This window comes from Apteryx rowi, unplaced genomic scaffold (genome assembly GCF_003343035.1).
Source record: "Apteryx rowi isolate R43461 unplaced genomic scaffold, aptRow1 scaffold_514, whole genome shotgun sequence".
Classification (NCBI taxonomy): Eukaryota; Metazoa; Chordata; class Aves; order Apterygiformes; family Apterygidae; genus Apteryx; species Apteryx rowi.
In genome coordinates, this window is record NW_020450777.1 from 260,467 (window position 1) to 287,776 (window position 27,310).

The 27,310-nt window shown below is 35.9% G+C and overlaps 1 protein-coding gene across 1 annotated transcript in view; it reads right to left on the reverse strand.

Moving 5' to 3' along the window:
* Positions 1-27,310, reverse strand: part of RIMS2 (regulating synaptic membrane exocytosis 2) — a 403,032-nt gene that overhangs the window by 103,229 nt on the left and 272,493 nt on the right. The window contains exons 24-25 of the mRNA XM_026080279.1: positions 11,475-11,507; positions 3,093-3,128 (exon numbers count right to left, since the gene is read on the reverse strand). Coding sequence (XP_025936064.1) covers positions 3,093-3,128; positions 11,475-11,507 — 69 coding nt within the window. The remainder of the gene's footprint in view (positions 1-3,092; positions 3,129-11,474; positions 11,508-27,310) is intronic.

A 27,310-nucleotide genomic window follows, 5' to 3' on the forward strand; every position in this document is an offset into this window, starting at 1 on the left:
AAATATGCATTTGAGAAGGGAGTATAACACATAAGTCCCTAATGTGAGTTCTCCATAGTAAAATAGGACTAGTCCTGACTCTGTGACCAGTCATATACTGGTGAATATAATATATATAATTATATATATATATAATATATAATATATAATGATATTATAATAATATAATATAATTCACTACCAGTGAATTATACTTCTGAAATACTTGAATAAACAAGAATATCAGCCTAACATCATGTTAAAGACTTTTGTTTCAATTAATTATTCAGGCTTAGTTCATTTTATAGATTTGTGATTTGTATAGTCATATTCTGGAATACTTTCTGTTTACTGCAGAAAAGTTCACCCAGCCCTACACAGTTTATGGATTCTGTGACACCTCTTAATCTCAGTTTTCCAATTCTTTTCTCTGGTCTTAAAACCCTCATTGGTGAAATACATGAAAATTCTGTAATTTCTATTTATGTTGGTAAAAAAATTTTAAAAGCAGCTGGAAATGCAAAAGGGGCTCATACCAATTTTGCTATATTTTCTGATTAGGGACAAGAAGGGAAAATGAGATGGCTAAGACCCTGAAAAGCCAAAATAAAAAGGCAAAACTGGTGGCTCATTTTAGTCTCAAGAGAAAAACAATGTAGACAGCAAAATTTAAAATAAATTTACTCAATTCCCATAAAAGCCTATTAAAAGAAAATCTAACTTGCTCTGTTCTTTTGAAGCTGTCATTAACAAACAAATTAATTCAATTATATGCAAAAAGAAGGAATTCTAGGGGCAATGGAATGTTTATAATGCAGAAGACCAGCTTCAGTCTGCTGTGCATGGAGCTGACATGAAGAAAGACTGTGCAGGGTTACCAACTGCTGCAGGCTCATCTCAGCTGCAACTAAAGCCAGACGCAGCCAGGATCTCGATGGGAGGGAGAGGTTGAGAGAGTGTCACGACCACTTCCCTCTCATGTGGTCCAGGGTGCATGCACTACTGCACCAAGTGGTGCAAACACAGGGCTATAACCATCTCCTGTTCCACTGGCAAATCTATACTTAGCTGATACCTACATGTGTGGATTTAAGCAGGAGCAGAAAGTACTTCTAGAGGGTTCAGTAACTGTTGGGTGCATTAGGAAGCTTCATCTCCTAACATGATTTCAGCAACCAAATCAAGACTTGACATCAGTCCTACACTAAGGACTCTACCATAATCAGGAGGTATATATGGAGTATGTGTAGATACAGCAAAACTAACTCTAATCTATTAGGTATAAACAGTGGTAAAAATGTAGGAGCATAAGCTCTGGCACTGGTAGTACAAGGCTGACTGAGCCCTTGGGTGGTTATTCAGGTTGTTAGCTGAAGCCCAGCACGACCCATTTTCAGTGCTATAGAGATCTGAACTATAAAGCTAGTTCTAATACACTTTAATGTATTGCCATCATATTTCAAATTGCATGCAAATGAATTTTGGCCAGGCAGAAGTGARGGAGCTCACTTGTACATTTTTTCTGTCTTCAACTTCTTTCCAGAATTTGACTTGTAGATAACAGCAGCGGCTCCAATAGGAAAAGCAAAGGAGTCACTCAAACCTTAGGCATAGRAATAAAAAAGATCAAGAGAGACTGATGGAAGAACAAAGCCTGATGTTGCCAACCGACTACAACTGTGGAAAAGGCTGGGATCATTGCACTGTAGCCATATCTCAAGTTTTGCTCATTTTAAATGCCTCTCTACTGTAAAAACAAAACATGGTCTGAAAGTTAGCTCTGTGGGGTTTTCTTCAGCACAGGGAGATTCCTGGCTGATGAAGAGCCAGCCACTAATTCAATACTACCCATTCACAATATTTTTAAAAGAGATCATGCTGAGGGAAAGCAGCATAACTACAGTGCAGGCAGAGTGCAGAAATGCCAGAACAGGGCCCTGGAGTACAGTGTGCAGCAGCCCTGTAACCTGTCCTAGGATCAGCAAGAGCTCACAGCAAGCACTAGAATCACTGCCTCAGCCTCAAATGCAACCCATTATTTTCATGTTTTATCTTGACATAAGATTCACCTACTTTAGCACTAAAGCCTTCATCATGACTGAAAACTAAATGTTTGTTTTCTGCTAACAATTGTAAAGGGTTGTAATTAGCAATGTAGTTAAAATCTAATTTATCCTGACCTCAGCTGTTTGCAGAGTCACATTTTCTTAAGGAGATAAGCAATCATTCAGCTCGGCCTAGAGTGAAAGCCTGTAATTCACTGTTCTGATCAAACATTGGTTATTCTCTTGGGCAAGATCTGCTGCAGTTGATGGCCCATGGTCCACATTTAGAGACAAAAGGGACAATGAAATGGCCTGATCAACCAGCTTAGCCCCAGGAAGACCTCCCCATAATAATAATTAAAAAAAAAAAAGTCAACCAGCTGAGAGCTGTGTTCTTTCATTCTTTCATTCATTGTCTTCTGCAGTGGGAATTACTAAACTGTTATAGTTGCTATATATGCAGAGGATGCTGATATGTTTGGGGAAGGGGATTTGGGTCACTTGGGGTTTGCAAAGTAATGTACAATGGGGCTTCTGAGGCACAGAGAGTCAAAAGGGAAATCAAAAATCTGGGGTATAGAAGTAGAGTGGGCTTCCTCTTAATATTAGGATAGTTACTTTTGAAGGGACATGGACAAGAGAGATAAAAGATTTGGGAGGAGAGCAACTCAGGCACAGTGGAGAAGCCTTGTGATCAGGAGACTACAGAAACACTGAGATTTTGGAGGTTGGAAACCTGTAACAGAGAGGACGAAGGTAGATGGGGCTTGCATGTGTGCACACTCTGTCAGGAGGACAGCAGGGAAGTCCTAGGGCATAGGAGAGCCTTCTTTAGCTGTCTCTGATCTGTCTCCTCCCATTTCTCCCCCTAATCTGACTCCCTTAAACAAGCAAATGAAATACACTTGGGAAAGCTCAAAATATATTTCTTAGTTTCTGTTATCTACAGAAATCATCAGAATACATCAATATTGTGATCCAACTGTACGATACACATTCTGCTTAAACATACTATGTCAAAAAACTTAAGGGAAATAATACGAAGACATTTTGAATAAGCCACCCTACCTGCATCCCCATTCTCTGGATCTGCTTTCTTTTCTTCTACAAACAAATGAAAGCAATATGTAAAACAAAAAAAGGGGGAGAGAGAAAATGCAGAAATAATAATAAAAGTAACAAAAACATTCATTAAAATGGAAAAATGAATAAAACCCACCAAATTAATTTAAACCGATGGCCTTAGTCACAGAACCAAGTATGGTGCTCTACTTCCAGAGGCATATTCACTGCATGCTACTGTATACATTTTTGCACCCTAATGACTTACTGGAGGGAACCCAGGGGTATTTTGTGCACTTCCAGAATCATTAACACACTCTATACAAAAGACAGCAAGGCAGGTGTCAGACATAGTTAGTCTCCAGTTCCCTTGAATAGGGTGATGCACAAATAAAACACATAGCTTATGCTATGTGTTTTCTGCAGCATATACACAATATGCAGTCAAGTGGTTCAAGCATAAAAATTTAATGTCCCAGAACAGTTTTCAGTAATATTTTAAATCTTCATTGGGATAATCAATGCTTACTGCTTCTACAGGTTAGAAGATTTAATAATGTTATTATTGTAGCTTTTCTTAGAGCTAAAAATAATGAAGAATGAAAGACACTAACAGCAATACACAGAACCCAGTTTGTGCACATAAATCCAGCTAACTGATGCCAACAAATATTCTGAATGCATATCAAAGGTTGTGTATGGCTCAGGGCTTTCTTCTGTCACAAAAAAACATTGGTTCCCTATCAACTTGCTTGGCAGCACATACACACTGCACTCTGAAATCCAAGTTTGGTAATTAATGTAAAAGAATTTTAAATCACATGAAATTTACTTTAACTAGAAATACATGAACTTTTAATCAGTCTCTCTGTTTCTTTTTCTTATCATAAGCCAGAATCTTATTAATTTCAATTAAAACAATTCCATGAATATTCAACAACCCCCCCCACCCCGAACCAAAACTGCATAYAGTATTACAATTAAATATTTTTTACCAAATTATTGGTTACTGAGGGTTGCTCACAAAATTGCTATGTAGTTTATAGTGCACAGACTATCATCACGGAAGAAGAAAGCAGAGATGTTACATTTTAAAGAAGTACCAGTTTGTAGGAAGGTACCAAAGCAGAGGACTAAGTCATACTTAAAGAGAAAACATACTGGGGCAAGGTAGAGGTGTAACATAGWAAAATACGATCCTGCAGAGAGCATATATAATGTATCACACTTTGATGGGATCTGGCATTTATGTGCCATTCTGCGTGGGATCAAGGTGGGTCTCCTACTGGCAACTCCCAGTGGAAATGTTAGCCAAATTAACGGGGAAGGGACATGGCAAATCACAGACCTACACCCACTCCCATGCCTTTGGAAATCAGTGGATCTCAGGTGGGTTCTTGCTGCCCATTCTCCCTCCTTTCCTCCTCCATTCTGTACTCAGTGCCTAAGTAATGCCCTTTGCACTCTGTCCTACCATTCTGGCCTTCGCGTAGTCTGGCCTATATTGGCCCTGTCTGGGTTGTGGATCTGTGGGCTATGAAGAAGGCAGAAAGGCAGAGGGAGCTGTGCTTGCTTTTCAAGCTTTCAAAGGTTTTTAAAATTGCAGTCCCCAATATAAGAGCTATGAATACAACACTGGCTTCTCCTGTCTCATTACTTTCTAAAGCAAAAGTTATTTGATAGCGATACCACTGATCCAGTACAATGCAACATGTATGGAAGTGAAGTAACAGGCATTAATATACCTCTGAGTTTGAGCAGAGACAGGATGATATAATACCTAAATTATTTCATATATATGGTGAAAAGAAACCTGTACTGTACCTGAAATAGCATCATAATACTGAAATTAATATTATATAGGATAATTTATATTTTTTGTTTTCTCTGAGATGTTTACAAGGCCACTTTTCCATCTTTCTGGGCCACAGGACTTCTCAACCACAAATCTTTAAATGAAGACATTGTCAAAGAAAAAGGGGAACTTGAAACAAGTCTAAGTTTCGTTTGTTCTCGTTCCTCCTTTAAAAGGTATAAAACAAATCTTTCCACATTAACTCATAGAAAAGAATACCACAGTCTTGGCAAGCAGGAAATTCTGCTGGATTCTTGAATTGTAGAAGTGTAATTGAAGCCCTGTGACATTTATTACAAATCTCCAGAACAAGTAAATCCTTTAGATTTTTAAGGGAAAGGTTGCCAACAGTGGATCCTATCCTTCAAACTGAGGTTTCGGTTGTATTGTAAAGAGCTGTCTGGAGAAGTGCTAGAAAGAGTAGAAGTTTGAATTGAGAAAGATATTTGGGTGGGAAGCAGCAAAACTGAGCAATATCCATATTATCTTAAGAAACTCATTGAGCAAAGAAAACAATGCCAACTTCTCATCAGCAAAAATCTTCACAGCAGTTATGGGCCTCACCATCCTCTCTTAAAAGAAAGCAGCGCAGGTTCAGAATGTTGAAACTAAAAGAATGGTTTTAGTTCCCACGGTTGTTAGGTGCCCAAATCAAAAAATTGTTAAGAGGCTTAATATCTAGGAAAAACTGAACACCAATAAATCACTGTAAGATCATTTGAAAACATCTCAAACTGAATAATATAAAGGACACTTTATCATTGCTATCAGAATGATCACTTACATTTCATAAAATAGTAGACGCGTCTCTACTTAAGTGCTTTATTAAAAATTGAGCCTGAATTTTCAAAGTGGTGGGAATTAATAAACATCATATAACTAAAAAAATCAAATATATACTTAGGACTCTAACTTTAGGTAACTACTTTTAAAATGGTAGTCAAATTCCTTGCTGACATCACTTCTTTCTATACCTGATAGAAAAGAAGAGCTTTCTCTTGAAATGTTCTTTACGAGAATACAGGAATGTAATTTTATACCAAAGCAAATCCCTAAAACAGTATTTTTACCAAAGTAGAGAAAGAAAACAATCAAAAAAACATGAAAACTTCTCAATTAAAGGTCCTGCAATCAAAGGGTTACATTTTCTTCCATTTCCAGAGCTATTCAATTCCAATTCTACCTCTATATTTTGTTCTCTTTGGAAAAAAACTGTCACCTCCTCCTATTTCAAAAAAATATTTTACTATATGCCTCACTCATACTCATTCAGGCAGGGTATATGCTATTGCTTTCCTTTACATATGCAATAATGGAAAAACTCCACGAGCATATAAATCTGTAGTAATCCAGGAACAGGTCTCTTCACCTCCACTTCAGCCATTAGGTCAGCAAGACTAGAATTTCTTAAATTATTAGTCACACACTGCAAAACCAATTCAGACGCTCCAAGAAGCAAAGTCTCTAGCTGAGACCTTTAGCACAGGCACCTACAGAAGTCACTATTACTACTCCTGAAACACTCTTTTTGTCTTAACTCTCTATCCTCCCATATATTCCACGTTGTGTAATTAGACTGGCAAGGTCTTACATTTTGAAAGATCTGCAAGTTATGAAATTAGTCCTAATTTTTTTCATTCCTGTCCACAGTGTGAAAAGTATAACTGCCTAACTGCTACAGGTCTGAGGAAACATCAGGTGACACCTGATACAAATTGCTGCTGAACTTCACTCCAGGGCTTTATGGCCAAGGTGTGGCAAATATAAAAAAGCTATTGCTGCAACAAGCAAGGCCCTTCCAAGAAGTGCATGATCCACATCACAGTCTGGGTGAAAAGAACATGACTGACAGCTAAACAAATGTGGAAAGAGAAATAAAAAATTCTGCACAAGAATTGAAGCGTTTTTTAAGTGTTTTTATATTACAGTTTAAATGAGGTTGAAGTGTCAATTACTGTCCTTAAAAGGGAATGCTAGGACGAAGACTATTTCAGTGAGCCAGATTCCTAGTGGGGGAGCATGCCTTTACATTCCTGTTTTCTATTTGAGAATTGCTTGACATTTTTTTTCTTCTTGGCTTCAGACTGACACATTAAACAAAGACTGAAAGCCAGGGTACATTTCTCACCAGTTAAAGAAATTTTGATCACAATGCTTAAAAACATGTTAGCAATGTTACTTCAGATCATTTGCAGAATACATGGCACTGCTTAGCAAAAGAGTTGAATAAGATGGTGTGGTGATCTAGACAAGAAAGTGAACAAATCCCTAGAATCATTGGTTCATAAACAGACAGGGTCAGCTCGGGTCCTCACCATTGGGGAAAGATCAGTTCAGCTGGCAAAGGACAAAGGTCTTTTGAAGCAAGCCTGAAAGTTTTCTCTGTTCTGCATGTTCATTAAAATAATATTTAGGGATATGAACTAGTTTTTTATGGTGCGTTTGCCCATGGATCCTTCCCCAAAGTGATWTTTAGAGGATACTCCACGATGTTTGTCCTACTTGCTACCTCATACAAAAGTATACATACATTTTGATGGCTTTGAAGAATACTGAGATCCTACAAGGAAAAAGGGGTTAAAGAAAAAGCAGTAAGCCTAGTATTGGCTAAAATATCCCATTTTAGTTTCCCCAAGAACTCTGACCCATCCTCCATATCCAAATGGTATGCAACAGACTTTTAAAAATGTAACAGAAAAACATCTGTGGGGTCCGTGGGCTGCTATGTTCTGTTCTCATAAAAATACATTCAGATCAGCTATGTTATAAACATAGCTGTCTGTTGTCCTCACGAAAGCTTGAGCACAGTCTGATTGTTATGCTCTCCAACACCCTGTTTTTCAGGCATGTAAGCTCCTCAGATTTCCCATCACTGAATAAACCCCACAGCATAACCACAGAATATTTCACATTCTGATATAGCCACTCCAAAACATAGGCAGAAACACTTGATGACAGCTATACCTCTGCTTCCAGAAAAGCAAACATCTATTAACAGAGATTCTTCAGCCATCCTAAGAATGCCAGAAATCTTCATTAGCATCTCAATAATCAGAAATATGATGAAAGATGTAAGCAAAAAGCACAAAAACAACAGTAGAGTATGTGCTTTCATGCAAGACTAGGGAGAATTACAAGTTCAGCTAGTAAACCTTTACTGGTAAAAATATGTATGCTCTGGTATTGCATTCTGTCTTTTGTAAAATTACGCTCTCATTTTTAAGCTATGTAATGATATTGCAACTATTTTTTCTTTGGCAGACTGAAGATCACTCCTTATTTAGCTGGTTAGGTTCAGATGACTATTTGGTTTTTTTTGGTTTGGGAGGCTTTGGTTTTTAATCCTAATTCTAATCAAAATGAAAAATAAGGGCAAAGAATCTCCCCGCCATCCAATATAATACATCTATTAGTATGCTAAGTACCTTTAAACTGAATTTTGGAGCTTAACTATCCCTGTGGCCTTTGTTGACCAAATACAGGGTTAGTCTCTTTAAATGTCTCAGTCACAGTCTGTGGCATGAGATTTTAAACATGACTGTTAAGTTAAATATCACAGAAAGCTTCAGAAATGCGCCAGTCAATTAACCACATTTGTGCTAAAAAGCTACAAATTCCATCCAGGAATTCCTTTTAACATGAGAAAGATTAAAATGAAACAAAGCCTTGTCTTTAACGGAAAGTGTGTCAATGAGTGGTCACTATAATATTAAGCTAAAAATATGGGGATGACATGCCCTCTTTATCAAGGGTAAGTAAATTCACTCTTGGAAAACCTCTCATGGTACCTTGAGATAAGGACAACTTCAAAGAACTGTGCTGCTGCTTCTCTTACTTCCACTGCATGTGCTTTCCCAAATTCTCTCAATCACAAGAATTTTTTGCACTTGCCTCTTCCAGCAGTTTATTTGCCAGACTCTTCTGCTGTCTGGCTCTCCACTGCCCAATACTGCCAATTTTTCCAATTTGGTCACAAATCTTTTAATAGGGTTTTTAGTTTTCAAGCCTTTATCTCCAGCAACTATATTATTACAAAGAAACATCACATTACATAAAAGAGTTCTAACACAGAAAAAGCTGTAGTTCAAAGTCCTTGTCTTATCTGAGTTTTATTCTCTAATAAAGTTAGGAAAAACTCTAACCAATCCTGCTTATGCCTCTAGTGAGAGAAGGTGTCCTGCTCCATATGTCCTAGAAAATAACTGGAATCTCTACTTCCCTGCTTTTCATTCCCCTTCAGAAACTAAGCTGTCCTGGCTACTCCTTCTTCTAAGTTCAATCCACCTACTCAAAAAAGCAGCAATGACTGGGCACYGCTGCTACATCCCTTCTCATCCTAGAATAAAACTAGAATTAATTCACTAGCATTATTTACGCTACCTGTATGCTGACTGCGCTTAAATTGTCATAAGTCAGCCTTTCCATAGATTCAGTGATCAGTTTTGGTCTATAGTTACTTGTGTCAGCTCACATCTACATCAAGATTAATTTTACAAGTCTGAAAAATGTTTTCTATATCTCATATGCTTGAAGACCACAATAAGCATTAGTTGCAATTTGTTGGCACAATGGTAACTGGTTAGTCTGAACAATCTTACTGGTGAAAAGAGATTTCTCCACTTCATGACTGTGGTTCTTTGGCAGGTGAGGTTCTACTTCATTGCCCGTACTAAATATATAGGTGGGTGAACAGGTATATGTCTTTCTAACAATCCTTAAATCCTATGAAACATTTTAAATAATTTCCAAAATACAGTTTTAGAAACAAATTGTGAAACCTCTGCATTGCTAAGCTTCTCATTCACCCAAGGAAAACAGAGTGAAATCATTAAGGATGCTATCAATCTGTAGTGCCGCCGGATAATAAAATCTATATCAAAATAATTTTGATTGCTAGTTTTCTGGATTTATCTTTGTGTCCAAGATATGCAGCATAGACTTTGTATGCACTCTTATAGGGTTTTTCTATTAAAAAAATCCTAGATTTCTTTCAGGAGATAAAATTTTGTTATTTTTGCTATGAAAAATGATAATGTCCAGAGAGAAAAATTGGTAATATTTTTATTTCATAACAATATTTACATATTCAGATATTTAGCTTCACAATATTTCTTGGTCTTATAACACCTAAAATCAATTGCCAACCCTTCACCTAAATGTTTGGTAGCATGGCAAATACTGTGAAAAGCATTTCCTAATGAAACCTGTAAATGGATAATCCTAGTTCCACACTTTCTAAAGAAAATTCTAAAAAAACAGAATGTCTCCTTTCGAAATGTCACCCTTGCTTTTAGCTATGCACACTGTTGGTCAGAATGCCTCAAAGTGAAATGTGTAAAATATGAAGTCATCAAGGTAAAAGTAACATCTGCAAGGTTCCATAAAGATGATCTCTGACTCTAGGGGATTACGACAAGAGTAGTAACAAAGATACCAAGTTCTGAAAAAGCCAGCCCTAGCAGAGGAAATACAAAAACATTTGACTAAATGCTACCTAAATTTAATGGACCAAAGAAAAACATAGGCTTTAGATTTTAGAAGCTAAATGGCATCCAAATTCTTTAAGTTGTTGGGACAATAATAGAGGTACAGAGAATAAATCATAGCTTTGAAATAATAATGGTAACACTTTTAAATACATATGGGGGATTTCTTTGTTGTTCTGACATACATGATGGAACAAGCAGGGCAAGCATGAACAGCTACTGTATTTTCAGTGCTAGAATGCCTTGTTAGACATTAGTTCTGTGCCAGTAAAACAAATAAAAGTGTCTAGGTCCTTGGACAAAACTCAATAATTAAATGGAAAATCAGTAAAATGGCAAATTAAAATTTGATATGAAAGATGAATTTTTTTTTAAAAAGGAGTAATACACAATATGAAAAAAGATAGCCCATGAACAATATAGATAAATCAGATCTCCTTTAATGTTTTGGCTTCTCTGTCTTTTGTCATCACACCCTTATGTTTTACAGTTTTTGGCATGAGAGAATAGTTTCTGATCATTAACATTTCTACCTCTAATCTCAATGTTTTGTTCAATGGAGCTAAGCTTGAGATTCCAGTGCATGAAATGGAATTAATGAAATTATTCAGTTCTCAAATTATATCCTCCCCAAGGTGAAAAATAAATTGTTATATCTGTTTCCAAAATTTCTGTTGCAGTTGTCAGATGCGATGATAAAACAGATTATAGACTGTTTGCATGTGCTAGTTGGAAGCTTAGAGGCTAATACACAGATAATGGAGATGGGAAATAAGCACTGAGAAGAGAGAAGTCTAATCGCTTTAAAGTCTTAAGATAAGATATAACGCACATATCATCAGTTAGCTTTTAACACTTTTTGTAGAATACATAGCTTACAGATAATAAAAATTACATAAACATTCTATCTACAATTAAATTTTTATGATTTGTTTAAATATACTGAGGGGGGAAGAGAGTGAAAAGTATGTGAGGTGAGCTATGATAAAATCTATAGAAAGGTAAAATGAAAAAATAACACAGAGAAAAGCAGTAGAAGAGACAGACCTGAGTTTCTTCTCCTTGGTGATTCCGCTTCTTCTGTGATCACATCGTGTAATGGACAGACATAGACAAAGGAGATGGGCGTGAGAGGATGTATTCAGAAGGTTAAAACTGACACTGAGGGAAAGGGCCAAAAATTGTCTTAGAGAGAAGTCTGCAGTGCAGAGTTAGTAAATGAGGGAAAAAAAAACCCAAAGACACCAGAAGGAAAAAGAAAGCTGAAGAAGAAGTAGTTAAACTACTGTTGTTGAAAAAGAACAGTAAAGACAGGGTTAGTGTAAGAGCTGAGGAAATAACAAATGTTAAAATTGACAGCAAAGTCAATCCTTGGAATGGAACTGAAGAAAAACCTGGATAGTAAAACATATGTTAACTAGCAGATACACTTTTGTTCTTGACTATTCAACTTTTTGGAAAGTTATCTACTTGAATGCAAGTATCATTTTTTTCTTTTTATTATTGAACATCCAGTTTAAGATCACCACTGGGAAATGTACTATTATCAGATATTTAAACTATTTAATTGTTTTAATCTATGCTGAACCAAACCTTCACATATCCAAAATGGAAAACATAAAGGGAACAGATTGTTTGGAAAAGGATATACAAGCCCAGGAATTTCAGAATCCACATAACACACTCTGGAAAGGACTGCATTATAGTAACACTCTGCCACTGGCAATATTATCAAGACCTAAACACCAAACGTGAGAAAAGGGAATGTACAGCTACTAACTCTCATACTCAATTCAGCAGGCATTTTGTTCAGAACCAAATGTTACTCATAGTCCACAGAAGTCTAAGTTACAAGAAATAYATGCAAGTTCAACGTGCAAAGCAACTATCTCATTACTTACTTTATTACTTCACATTCAAAACACACACTGCCATTTCAGACATGGAGAACATCTGAGGGACAGTGTCACTTTCTGTACTGAACATCTATTTGTAGCAAAAGAATGGAGGAATTCATCTTGAAATGTAGTAATAATTGCAAAGAACTGTAAAGCTACCAGCATTAGCAAAACAAATGCATTCTTCCAAAAAGTATCGGAATTAAAAAGAAAAAAAATGTATCTATCTATAAGCTCTAATCTGATTTCTGCTTGCAGTCTTCTAGTGAGTCACAAAACATTGTTCATAATTCATTACTGCTGCAGATATTATACTAAGAATTCCAGAAAAGTTTGGACATTACAAAAATATGCTATAATATTATCCACATATTTTACAGTCAATATCAAGACAGCATTGAAAAATTCAAAATTAGAATAAGGAATATAAATCAATAAAATTAAATTAAAGACAACAGTAAATTCCCACTGATAACCACTGTGTTCTATGGTTAAACCATTTTATTCTATAGCTGGCAGATTATAATTTTCATCTACTGTCAAATGCCAAGACTGTACCCAAACTTTGTTGTAAAACAAGAAAACAAACAGCTTGTAACATACATATTCAGAATGCATTTTTAGGCAATCAAATTTCTTACAGAATGAAAACAGCTAAGTGCTATATAAAAGATATATATATGACAGCTTTGACAAAGGATGTTACGTGTTCACATATTAAAAAAAAGTAATTGTGCATAAACATCTTTTTATCTGGGCAAGTACAATGAATCCGTAGTATGAAATATAAAAACATAAATGCAAAGATTGACTTTTCCTTGGTGTTATATAGCCTGTATTAATACAGTGTGGCTATAACTGCTATAACTGTTAAATAAATAAATCATTAATAATATCACCAAGGAYCCAGATAAAGTACTTAAACTTTACAAAAATATTTTCTATTATATGTCTATAATCCTGAAGGCAACAGTCCTACTACTGACTTGTAGCCCTACTCCAAAGGAGTCACGAGAAAGTCTCTGTCACGACCTCCTTATATTTCATTTATTATTTTTAACATGAACAAGTATGCATTGCTTTGAGACACAATTGCATTAAGATAGATTCTTCTTTGGAAGTAGTCAAAGGATGTTTGAAATAATGTTATTTCCAAGTAAGGAACAGGCCCAGGATACAGTAACGTAACCAATCACAAGGAGTTCCAGTAAGGTCAGCGAGGCTTAGCATAGACACAAGGATGACCAGTATTTGGCTGCATACCAGTCCCATGTAGCAATGTTTTACAAATTGCATTTTTAAAAGCCCTCATGCAAAGTATTTGTTATGAAAAAACTGTTTACTTATCAAAGAGCCAAACGAAATATTTTCAATTATAAAAAAAATCAGAAGAATAATTTTAATACAAGCCAGAGGGGGAAATAAAAGATAATAGGTATTTTCTCATTGTGGATACTACTTCAGCTGATACCTCATCTCTCAAAATTTGCTGCTTCTAATATTTTTTATATTAATTGTTGCAAATATTAATGAATTACTCAGTAGAATTTGTGACATAGTAATACACCAACTTCTTTCAATTAATGATGACAAGAAGGAAGTACTAATAGCCCTATTAATTTAGACACAATAGCACTTATATGAATCAATCTCCTGATTAAGAAACCATGCCATACAACTGCAAACAATAGAGTTTTAAAATTCTCCATCTCTGTAGCTTTTAATCTTCTAAATCAGATCTTTGTCGATAGAAGCATACTAAAATCTGAGAACAACATCATGGCATAAAATTCTATTAAATTTACATAATGTCAATAGGCAGTCTTCGTTTGCATAATTATTGCTTTGCTGTGGAACTAGCATTTGTTTGGATCAATTGTTCATCTTGACGTGGCAGAGTGGTATGTGTAAGGGTATTATCCACAGATTTAGAAACAAGTGAGACTCTCTCAATGAATAAACTTATGAAGTAAATGAAAACCAGCTATTGTACTGCAAGTCTGAATAAAACAATAGAAATACCCAGTATTTTATCATGCTTTCACACAGAAATTTTCATTGTAAGTAATGCCAGTTACTAAAGAGAAGTATTTAGGAACTTAACTTATAAACAGCCACACCTGCAACTTACATAGCAAACACACCCTGCATAGGGTTGCATAGGCCAGAGCAGTGTAAGTTAGTTACTTTTTTTATCCCAAGGCTTTTCTTAATTTCAGGTTTTTTGTTCCTTAAAAACAAAGATCTTTTACTGTGTTTATGACCTCACAAATTTCTGTGATTGCCAGATTTGGAAAGCTTAATTTCTGACACTCTTCACACAATAAGGCATGCAAAAGCACCATCAAATAGGCAACATCTTAAAACATGAACCATTCAAACTGACACCATTCAAACTCTCAGCTGCTAAGGACAGAGATAAGAGAGGAATAGGAGACAGCAAAATAGTTAAGAGCAGAAATAATCATTAAAAGAAGATTTAGAATGAATGGCTAACTACTTGACTACCTTGAAGTGTGAACAAAATCATTTTTCCACAATCTTCTTCAACAACATTAAATCACATCTACTCTTCCTGTAGGTACAGAGCCTCATTCACACTTCTGATTTTTTTAAAGGTTATTCCCTATGAGTTGAAGGTGCGTTCTTTATCTTAAAGTGTAAATTCAAGCAAACACAATCACAGCTGCACACTAGACAGACACTGGCATTTTTCCTCAAAAAAAAAATAAGCAGAGGATTAGGATACAGAACATACTTACAGGAAAGACAGAAGCAATATATTTTATTTTGCAACTAAATAATATATGCTAGGTAAAGATAATAAGAACATGGAAACTGCAGGATATTACTACCCAGAGATAAAGATAATAGAGAAGAAGGTGGAAAACAACATACGAGAAGAAATCAAAATACTTTCAGTAGTGTGAACTGTATAAATCATAAGAAACCATGTAGACTGCATTAGTTTTTATAAGTCTCAAGAGATAAACCAAACGAGGAAGTCAGAGACAGCTTTTATAATTCTAAGTAAAGTTCAAATTATAATTTTATATAAAAAGAGAAAAATAACAAAATAGTCAAATTTCAAAATATTAATGGACTACAGCTACATGTTGTATTAGAAGTATCATAAAGCCTGAACAGAGAATAAAGAAATCTCACTAATAAGTTAGCTGATTTAGGTGACCAAACACCATTTCTATTTCAAAACAGCATTTGATTCCAATGCACCCTCTATCATCAACAAGAGACAGATTAGCTCTCTTAAATCAAGTATCTTCCCATTTTAAATCTATTCTCATCCTAGCGGTGTCAGTACGTTTCACCACCTACAGAATCAGGCTGCCCAAGAGATCACAATAAGTAAGATTGCATGAACAGTTTCTGAAAAACAAAAGAGTAGTAAAAAGCTATGCACAAAAAGGTATGTGGCTTGCTAGGCATTTTCAGGCCACCTCACTATTTGTGACTTGTTGTAAATGACAGTAAACTGATTTCTGACTTCATGCAATTTGGCTGAGACACTGAAGCACAATATTTGACTATGTCTGTGCTCTACTCACACCCGGACTGCAATTCCCATCCGCATAGAAACCCCTTTTAATTATAAGAGATCTCTATCTCTTGAATTTAATTCTTTGTCTCCTTTGGTACAGATTAGATGTACTGACATTCAAAGTGATATAGGAAGAAATCAAGTAAATTTCAAAAGAAATAAATACATAAGAAGAGAATCTGTTTTGAATCCACCACTTGCTAACTGCAAGGAGAGTACCTAGTAAGTGTGGAAACACTCATGGGTTTTCAACAAAACAATTATTCATGACGTATAGTCCATTCGCATCACTTCTTACTTGTCATGGCTTAAATGATCCTCATAGATTCAACATGGCATGTAACATGTAGCTCTCTCTATAAATTTTACTCACTTCACTGCTTTTCAGGCCCCGTGGTATCTTAATAAGATCCTTTTCTATAACTTCTCCCTAGCACTACCACAGTACTCTGAACCTTGCATCAGTGCCATGGACTTTTTCCCTTTCCCAATCCATTTCTTTTGAAAACCGTTCTACTGCCCACTCACTTTTCCCCTTCAGCAATGATGAACTACACTCTGACTTGCTCTGCTCCTCACCTCTCCTTTTCACAAGAGGATAATTTTATACAAATGCGTTTAGGTAAGATTCTGGTAATGCACTTGATTTTCTTAATTCTGCAGTTACTTCCATTAGCCTTCTTGCTTAACCATAGCTCCTGAATTGTCCAGTCCTCATGCCATTTACTTGAAGTGCTACAGTTCTTTCTGCTCTCTGAATATCCTCTTAGCACTGCTTTGTCTTTTCCAGCATCACTCATTCYCCATGTCAAATCATATCTCCTGTTTATATTTTTCCATCTATCATACTTTTGACTGTGACTAAAAACTTCTTTTAAAATAACCACCTCTCCTTTTGACTGTGGTTTACTACTTCAACTGATGCCATGGCAATAGACACATAAACTATAAAACTATAGTCACATTAAAAATTATTTCTGAAAGACCTTTTCTGTGTACAGTTAAGGATTGTTCCCACCCAGAAAAAAAATAAATGTTCCATGTATGCAACCACCCATTATTCCTTTCAAATTGAAAGCCAACCAGTATATATAAAATACTTACCATTTGTAAGCATGCATTACCTTTGTCTTTTCTTATGTGTTTAACTTACCATTGTTACAATTGCTCTAAAACTTTAGTACTACATTAAAGAAATACTGCTTTCCCCCAAAATATTACATAGGTACTTCATTTTGTTTCATTCCACCCTGAGATGTATAAATCCATTTCAACTAATATGTCTCCTTCTTGGTCAATCACATTAAAATATATATCAGCACTTTCCCATGGTTGTATTCTTCAACTGTTGCTTAGAAATTAAGTGTCTGGAGCAAGGGCTGCATATTCAATAACACCGCAATCTTCTCAAGAAGCAATAATAATGAAACCATCCTGGCAACCAGATTATAACCATCAAATCTGCCAGCCCCAAGTTTGAAAAACAGGGGGAAAACAGTATTTCCTTTATTATCTCATGTGGGTAGTTTCTGTATCACCTGTAACATCTGTGGATGCAGACACAGTTTGCTAGGCTGCATTCAGCTTCCAAATTTTGCATAGTCAGACAGATCATACACTTCAAAAACACTTAAAATGAAATAGAAATGAGTACCCCTTCCTTGGTGGCCTAAACTATGTGTTTTCTCCCTTAATAAACCTTTTGGGTTCAGGAAAGATCACTGATGATACTAGATGAAAATAACTGCTTATTTACAAAAAACAGCATCCTGCCCAATCCTCTATACAGGACCCTTGTTCTCTACCCATAGCTTACTCATTTTCCAACTTGTCTTCTTAAGGCAAGATGTATAAAAATGTGAAAATGCTTGCACTCTACCCCCTTTTTTTTTGCACTGACCAGGGAAATGTGAGTACAGGACTAGAGCTTTATTCTCTTTCCTTCATACATCATCTATTAGAGCTCAGAGGCAGGGGTGTTTAAAGTACAAAGTGCTTAGTAGTTTTGGAAGGAACAAATAAGCATTCCACAAGCTCTTTGACTCCATGGTGTACTGAGACAGCAGCTCTCTCAGTGCGCTGACCCTGGCCAAAGAAAGTGCACACACTACCCATGGCTTGAATTTTGATGTGTAGCTTACCTGTGATTCTGCAATTTTGCCCTTCCTATCCTTCAAAACATTTGCAAAAATACAATTGACTCTTTGTAACTTACTGAATAATAGTTTTGCAAATTGCCTCCTAACTTAGAGATTTAATTTAGAAATTTTATCATCTTCTTCTGTGGTAAAGCCTGAACCATAAGAAACATTTTACTACTGTGTTTAATGACCTTAAATTGTCCTCCAAGAAATTTGCTAATCTCAGTTCTAGTCACATATATACCTTGATTTTAATGCTTCACACAATACAGCAGTATTATTATTTTTCTTGTTACCTGGAATTATTTTTATGATTTATTTATGATTTTATCTAGAGTTTGCTTGCACTATCTCAGTTCTTCACTCAGTATATTTACGTAATCAGTATTGAATTTTTCTCATGGACTTGGTTAGCTGTTAATACTGCCATGGGCTCATCCATATGACTGGTTAGGTTATATTCTTAAAAGACAAACTGAACTTAAAAACTGGATAAGTTTACAAAGCAGGCTATAGCAGAAAATCCTTTACATGAAAAGGCCATAAAATCAGGGCAACAGCAATATGAAGTGCCTGTATTCCTCCCTGCTCCTCTCTGTAGCCTGCCGACTGGAGCCAGGGAATGAGCTGTGCTAATATTTCCTTGCTATTTTCTGTGCAAACAGAACACCTAGAGCATTCTCAGATGAGGGCAAACACAATCCTGCGCAGAGGGTAAAGCCCATATCAGAAAGCTTCACGGCATCTGAACCTTCCTTACATAGATTCAGTCAGGCTGCATCACCAGCAGATTAGGAACACAGAGCCAATATATCTCAGCGTCTGCGGTGAACACAGTATTGCGGCATCTCCTCCATATTGCATTGACTCTGCTGTGCCTTGAAAACGAAGATACTAAGTGTTTGTACTTCCATAGGGATGTCTACAGGGGACAGTAGTGTGCCACGCACAGCAGGTAATGCAACTCCTGGAAGCCGCATGGATTTGTTACCCTGGCACTCCTCAGCTTCTCCTGCCCCTTTAGCACTTAGTGCTTTTGACAAACACAGAATATCAGTTTGGAAAAGCATCATGCTAATATAGCTGCACCCTTTCCGGTGTTCAGAGTGCTCAGAACCACCTCAGATCTTTCTGCATCAGATGTCATTGCTCATGTAAACATGACAGATGATGGAAATTAGAGCAGATTTTAAGCTCGTACCCAGAATCAGCCCTCACAGAAAAGCCTAGGACTGTAGAGTGCAGAACAAAACTTTTTACTCAACTCTACCTATTCTAGGGTCTGGCAGTTGTGACTGCAGCTTTCCAAACCAATTCTGTGTATTCTCTGTAGTACTTGAGATCAGTGGTACTGATTCTGAGGAAAAAATAGATAGAAATCAGATAAATATTGTTCTGCTATAAAGAATGTTTTCTAAAATGACAACTTCTTATTGTCCATATGTTTCCCATTTCAATGCTGCCACCTGTTTTCTTGTTGCACAAGATTTCACTCATGTTCCAAAATGTAGAGTGCCCTGAGTAGGCATCTTACAAAATATGGCTCCCTCTTCTAAAAATGGGAAAGGTGGCCCTGCCAAGTTTTGCTAATAACTATGGATATGCCATCTGCCTATAGATAATAGAGTACCACAGTTTTAAGCCCACCTCAGCTGGGAGATGGAGGTGATGATCATACCTAGCTATCATGTAAGAGAAAACTGTGGGTAGAGGCACTATTCTGCTGAACTGGCCCTGGGAAGGCAACAGCAAAGATTTGCACATGTAGTAGTCTGAACCTGTAGTTCAGTTAAGCCACTCAGCTGGAAGAGAAGGAACACTTACACTCTGATCCTGGCATGTAGGAGCAGTGCTTGTTTTATCCTGTAACTTTCTCTACTGTATAAAAAAGCCAGGGAACAGGGAATTCAATTGCAGGTCTGGCCTGCGTTCCCTAAGTTGCAGCGTCAGTCTGGATTTTGCTGCTCCTCTTCAGTCCTGGCTTGTGTACTTTAAGCTGTAGAGTAGTTTAGCTTCAGCAAGAAACTTGGATATGATCAGCTTGTAGGTGAGCCTAAAACTGGAGATTACAGCACTAATTTAGAAGGTGGCATATATGGCTGATCATATACACTTTTACTTGTGTGAGCAGGAAAAGATTTTATTATTAGAAACAGTGAGACAACTAATACAGACAAAGGAAAAGGAGATTTGCAGCTTCATGACCCAAAACCATATCTAAATATTCTTGGAACTGAAAAATTCCCATTTAGCATGAAGCCTGCAATTGAAAACATTCTATTCTACTCTGCTCTGCTCTACTCCTTACACTGTATTCATCACCATGATGTCCCAATGCTTTTTGCAAGTGGATTCAGTAATGTGACTAGTACATTTCATTGTCTGATTCATAGGAGAGAAGAATACTGTTTTTATTATTATTTGGTTTGCTTTTTATTGCTATACATTTATAATAATGAAGACAGAGTCAAAGAACTGGACTTTATGGTTGAGGTGGAAGAAGGTTTGTGATAGTTTTTAGTTCAAAAAGAAATTCATTCACATACAGGACTGAGGAAGGATTCATTTAGATTTCATAACTCCAGACTTATAGAGGTATAAAAAGCAGCTCACGCTAAAAAATGATGTCAGACTGCTATTTGTGTTGTGTGTAATGGTGCAAGAAGGTTTCAGATTCAAGTCTTGGGAAGATGATTTTCCCACCATACATGCAGTATATACCTTGGTTTGGTCAGCTATATAGGATTCAGCATAACTCATACTTGGAGTCCTGAGGCTTGCACACATAAATAAATCAAAATAAAACTCAAACTAAAAAGCAAGCTAAGTCTAATATTAAGCCAAAATACTTCTTTTCTAATGCATGTGCATTCTAACACAATTGCTTACAAAAGCAGGTCTATTTTTGCTATTCTAAAACAAAACTGTATACAACACTAATCTAAATGGTCTCTACATACTAGAAATTTCACACCAAAAGTGAAAAAAATAAGGTACATCAAGCACACACGCATTACAAAAGCATGAAATGTATTTTTATAGTCTCATGCTTTCATGTGGTTTTCCAAACCCTGACAAACCTGGCTCAGAATGGTGTTTCTTTTTCGGCAATAGTTTGTCATCAGTTATTGTACCATTCACCTTTTTCTGCTGGTCCTCCCATGTAACTTCTAGCATAAACCAAAAAAAAATCAGAAATATTATGTAACTTACATTAATAATACACCTAATATCATTTGGGACAACTTGATGTAAACAAACTATCATTACCATGGCAAAAACTTAGTTTTGTTCTTTAATTTCAAGGCCTGTGGTGAAAAGAATTAGTCAATACCATAAATACAGAACTATATGTAAGTTGATATCTATGTATTTGATCAAATATCTTGTTCTTTCTCTGTTAAATGTAGCAATTTGAACTGAAAAGCATAATGTTATTTACACAAGTTTCTTCCATTTTTAAAAGGTAATATGTTATATTCTACAGATTCTTACAACATTTTTGTATTGCTGTGAATTAAAAAAGACATTAATCAAAAATACATTGGTAAAAAAGGCTTTGCAAAGGTATAATTCAAACAAACAAAACAAAAACTGAACCATCAATCACGTATGTTTATTTTTAAATTGACCACGTATTTTTAACAATGAATTGAGTTGCATACTATTCTCAAAAAATATTTAAGGCAAAACTAGGTCGGGTTTCCTTTTTAAATCTGGGATTAGATTTGCTTTTAGTTTGCATTTTACGCAAATTATGTTACTCAATGCATATCCTCTAACAAGAAAATAACTTATAGACCCTATACTCTGTAACCAGCATATCTGACCTAACCACTCAGTAAAAGAGCTATGAATAGAAGCATGTATACTCTGCTCCAAAAAGAAATACATTTCTTTAGACTAAGAAGAATTCTGGTATATCTTTCTGAGTTTGTTAGATGTTTTTAATCTACAATTTAATTCTCCATCTTCTGAAAATTAAACTGGGTGGTTAGCATAACGCTATAGGTTTCAAACCTCTTGTTATCTCATGTCAAAACCAAATCTGGCTCAATCAACTGACAGGTTTAATTCCCTAAACTTCATTTTTATTTTGAACTGTTGAGAATCTGCTTGTTTTGCTGATCTCACAAAGCACAAGAGTTTCTCACAGACTTTGCTCACAGGTATAAACATATATGATCACAGGAATAGTAATGTAGAAGAATATGTTTCATGTAGAATACATTTTCAATCTTGTAAATTCAAAATCAATTGACATAAAGTGATACTATTCCATGACATTTCACTTTTTTATTTTAATTGAGGAGGATGGTATCTGATATTTAAAATGTAAAAATATATCTGAGGTCATCTTATCTGTAGCCTTCTTATTTATTGCTGTTTCATAACACTTCTAAATGTGAAAAAGATATTACCAGTTAGCATTTTTTTAAAAAAAATTTTGGTGATATCAGCTAGAAGATGTGCAAGGTTCACTGGGCCAGGGAGAAAATAAGAAAGAGGGATGTTGACTCTGTATTCTAGTGAGGAAAATGCTTCCATGCAGGGAAATCCTGTATTGTATTCTTGCCCCAAGGATGGTATAAGCGTCTTCTATTTAAGTCATTGAATACAATGCATAAACTGCACTATTGAGAGAAAGTATTAGATATAAGAAATGAGTAACAACGGTCTAAAGGCGTTTTGCTCCTACTTTGGCAAGGGAAGTATATTGTTCCATGAAAGGCTGCCGAGACAATTGATAATTACATTGTGCCCAGCATAAAATACAAGGGCATGTATCAATACTGTAATTAATGACACATCCAGCAACGAATCATCTGTTTTCTTCCCTCTACAGCTTTGTGTAACTCATTTCTCTAGAATCCTATGAACCTCCAAAACACCAGCTTTACTATTGCAAGGACTTCTACAGATGAAATAACAGGATTTGTGCTTCAGATGAGCCATAGTTTGATTTTTGAAGTCAAAGTAGTTTTAAAGTCATTAGTGTCACATATGAAGAAAAAGTATACAATTTTTCACTGCAGCATAGTTCGAACTAAATGAAATCACTCAATCTCTGAAAGCTTCTAATAGTATCTGCTTAATGCTCAAATTAATCATACCAATACTAGTAACAGCCTGAGCAGATTTACACAACTGTTTTCAATTAGCTGGATTGTAAGTTCTTTTCCTCTATTCTTCAATTGAGTGTTGACAGAACATACACAAGACAGTTTTTCCAGGTAGGACCTTACTATATTATGCATGGCATATGACCTCCAATACAGCAGTAACTTAATACTTTCATATTATATGGCCTAGTAAAAGCTCTAGCAGTTAAGGATCAGAATTTCTGATGCTCCCAATTTATGTTCAAGGAAGCGGAAACAATTGTTTTTACCAGCTCATAGCATACTAACATACCCATATCAAAATACCCATCCAGGATTCTAATCTCAGCAAGATGTATTGCAATAAATGCTAGATGTTGCTAAATATTAAATTTACACTTCCGATATTAACATGAACAAAGAGAAAGATCCAATATATTTAGTGAATTTGTTAACTTTCATAGGGTAAGTTTTTTATGTCATTATTCTGGTGAGAACCTCACCAAAAAGTTTTTGTCCTATGAAAGGTGGCTTTGTTTTTTGATGGAGTTGCTGGCTTCAAATAATACACAATATAAGCATCCATATAATGATTTTATGACACCACAGATATTTATGCTGAAATGGAGACTATGCCTTTTTAAGTACTATGTGTAGCACAAAATAAGTAACTTCAAAAGGAACATTCTTTTTCCAAATTGTAGAAACTGAATCTCCGAAAAAGTTTTTTTTCTTTTTCTCTATGAATATATACGTTTAGTAATTTTTTTTTAAGATGCCATCTATGCTCCCTTTTTCTTGGATAAATCCAGAAGTGTCTTATTAGCTACATACAAAAAAATTCAATGACCTTAATCCAGCTACCTCTGATTTTAAAGAATAATCATTTCTGGGAGAAGACAATGTTAGACAATGGTTAGGTCAAATACTGAAAATATTTGGAGTAAGGTAAAAAGTAGGCAGAAAGTAATCTCAAGTGCTGAATTTTGTCAGACTATATAATGAACAGTCTAAATATTAAAGAATATCAGGAGGTCTAGAGTGACTTTCATGCTAGTTTTATGGCAGCTTTAGAAGAGAGGCCCTTCTCTAAGTTCCTTCTCAAAATTCCTATCTGGTTCTGAACCTAGAAACCATAGCTCAGTCAGTCACCAAAACCACTTTTCATAGCACAAAAGAAAAGCTTTCTTAAGCCTTGCTATCCTTCTGAGAGCTAAGTAGGTTCATTTGTGTTTATGTCTGTTTCGTCTGAAAAATAGTTAACCCAGTCTTGGGTACTCTAAAAGTATTACTGTGAATACACTTGAAGTGACAAGCACAATGAGATAAATATCAAATAAAAATACAACTCTTTGAATACTTTTGCCATAAGTGTTAGCCTTAAAAAAGTAATAACTATTATAAAACAACAAAGCAACACAGGTGATTTTTTATTTTTAAACTAAACAGGATGTATGAACATGTAAGTATTTTCAGGAAGGGTTCCAATAACCATGCCTCCACAGCTTTAATTATCCTCACAGCACATCAAAGCCGAATTCAAATGGCTTTAATTTTGACAGCAGTGCAGTAACAACTCTCAGATCGAGTATATGAAGATTGGAAGTAGTCAAGTTTAAATCAGGTGAAAAGCTTCACTGATTTAGGTAACATTGCAGGGGTTTTGGCTAGTCATGGTTTTCATTTAACTGAGAAATAAAAATTGATAAATTGATTAGATTCAGCCCAACATTTAACCTTTTCTTCTTCACTATTTTCTAATTCAATTTCCATCTTTGCATGTTCTTCAAAGCTAAGAAGCTATGCTCATAAAGGAGAGCTTTCTGTTCGGGAACTATGGAGAAATGTTGATGAATAAGCAAAATACTAAATGTCAGTGCTGCCCATATCCTCTTCAGTTAGTTAAGTATGTGTTTTAGTCTCTAAGATCTCTTTTTTTCTCTTTTCTCTTTTTTTCTCTATTTTTTCTCAATAGCCACTCTCTTTTCCCTTGTTTTAACCAAAGCTTCTTGTAAACTTGCAAATATTTGGGAAGAACTTATAGAAAGAATCTAAATATAACCATTTCCTAATTCATCATTCAGCTCCTACCACTCCTTCTTCACACACAAATGAACTTCAATCTGTTTTCTGTTGCAAGAATCAGTTTTGACTTATGTATAAAGAAAGATGTAAAATTCTTGAATACATACAGAAAAAGACTTCATGCAGATTACATAAAGGATAAGATTCTTGAGTCAGAATATTGTAGTTATCTGAAGCACCTTTGGGGCTAGAAGGATTTGACAGATGCACTGATTCAAGTTTCCTCCCATCAGTATGAAAGATACAACCATTAGATGCAGTCATCTGAATTTACCCCGCAGGGCACCTGCCCACCACTGTGAGCCCTGGTCTCCCCACTGCAAGTCAGGATGTGATTTGGCTGTGTGCTATTCCCTCTTGAGAATGACATGCAGTAGAGCAGCCGGGGGGGGCTGGTGCACTCCAGTACTGCAGGATTTCTTACACTTCTCTTTAGACTTTTCAATATTAAAAATACAGAAATAGCAGATAGTAAGAATAGTTGTACATCTCCAGTTTTTCTGAATTTCTAACCGTGTCTCCTTAGCACCAGCAACGCTGCAGTTGAACTGGAATGATGCTGCAAACTGCAGAAGTACAAGATGATGCAGCAAAATACCAAGATGCTAATGATATGGAGTTTTCTTATGCAAATACTACCCCTCCTCCTTTCTTTTCTCAGCAGTACAGACAATAATAACCCCTCATAACTTAAAACTATCTCAACTACTCTGTGCTTGAAACTCTTTTTCATATGCTTTCTCTTTTATTTGAATTTCCATCTTTTTAGATTAAATCCACACAGCTTTCAATTCTTTTCAGTATCTAAACTTTCTGTGAACCAATTTTTAACAGTGCATTTCTAGTTTTAGACTTTTAATTAGGTTATCATAATGTCTTCACTCTTTCATTAGGACATACTTAATTTAGTCATCTTTTCCTGCAAATAAAAAATCCTCAGAACTTCTATTTTTAATGCTGTAAGATGATTGCTTAGAAAGGAATCATATTCTTAATACAATGTGGTGACAACTACTGCAAAAATGAGTCAAAAGTGAGTTTGGCTAGTGCTTACTGAACACAAAGCAGCACAATAGAAAGCCATTAGAATTGTGAGGAATAAACTGTCAAAAGCTGAGAAATTATGGTTTGACCCAGATACTCAGGCATAAGGATACAAAAAGGAAGAATTAATGACAGAAGACATATTTTCATTATAGAAAAGGCTGAATTCATGTTATCCAAATTTTAATTTGCAGGACAAAGTCCCTAAGAAATCATGAAAAGGCATCAATCTGAAGAGTCCACACAGGGAGAAATATTCTCAGCAGTGTCAAACCTCTGTTGGGAGGGCAAATGGCTTGAAGTTATGATACACGAATTGGCCCAGATGTACTACATTATATCTGGATTTAATCCAGTCTCACCTTGCACCACCAGCATGCTGCTTACAGCGTGAAGGCCAGCTCCAAATGACACACATTCGGCAATGAAAGCTTTATGCCAGCCTGGTGCTGCTCCTACATCTTTAGCTGCCTCAGTAAAACGGGGCTGATGTTCCCCTGTGCACCTGTAACAGGAACTAGACTCTGGCTCAATATCTGCAGAGAGGTAACACCATTTATACAGACTTTCCTTGACAAACTTGGAACAAAACCTCCAGCCTCTCCAGGAAACATTGTGCCAGCATACTACACTGAATCTGAGGACATCATTTCCTAGCTTCTCCTGTTCACATAGTAACAGTTCACCTAAAGGATTTTTTTTTTCCATACATTGGAAGAATGTGTGAAAGAATGATTCTATACACTGGAGCTCAAGGCATTCATGTGCCATGTGGTGATCTGTGTTTCCTCCAGAGAGTGAAATGAATGAACGTGAGTCTCACATCTTGGAGCATCAACCTAAATGCTGGTAGAGATGTGGATGATACAAAGGCAGGGGCAGCATCTCTCCCTTGCAAGTTTTATGAGTCAGATGCACAGCACATGCACAGAACTTCACATGAAGCTAGTTTGCAAATTTGAGCCAAATCAACAAAAGAATTTTGGGATATGTTAACAGCATTTTAAACAAAATAAATTTTTGTTTGTAAATGGCTATTTAAACATCACTTACA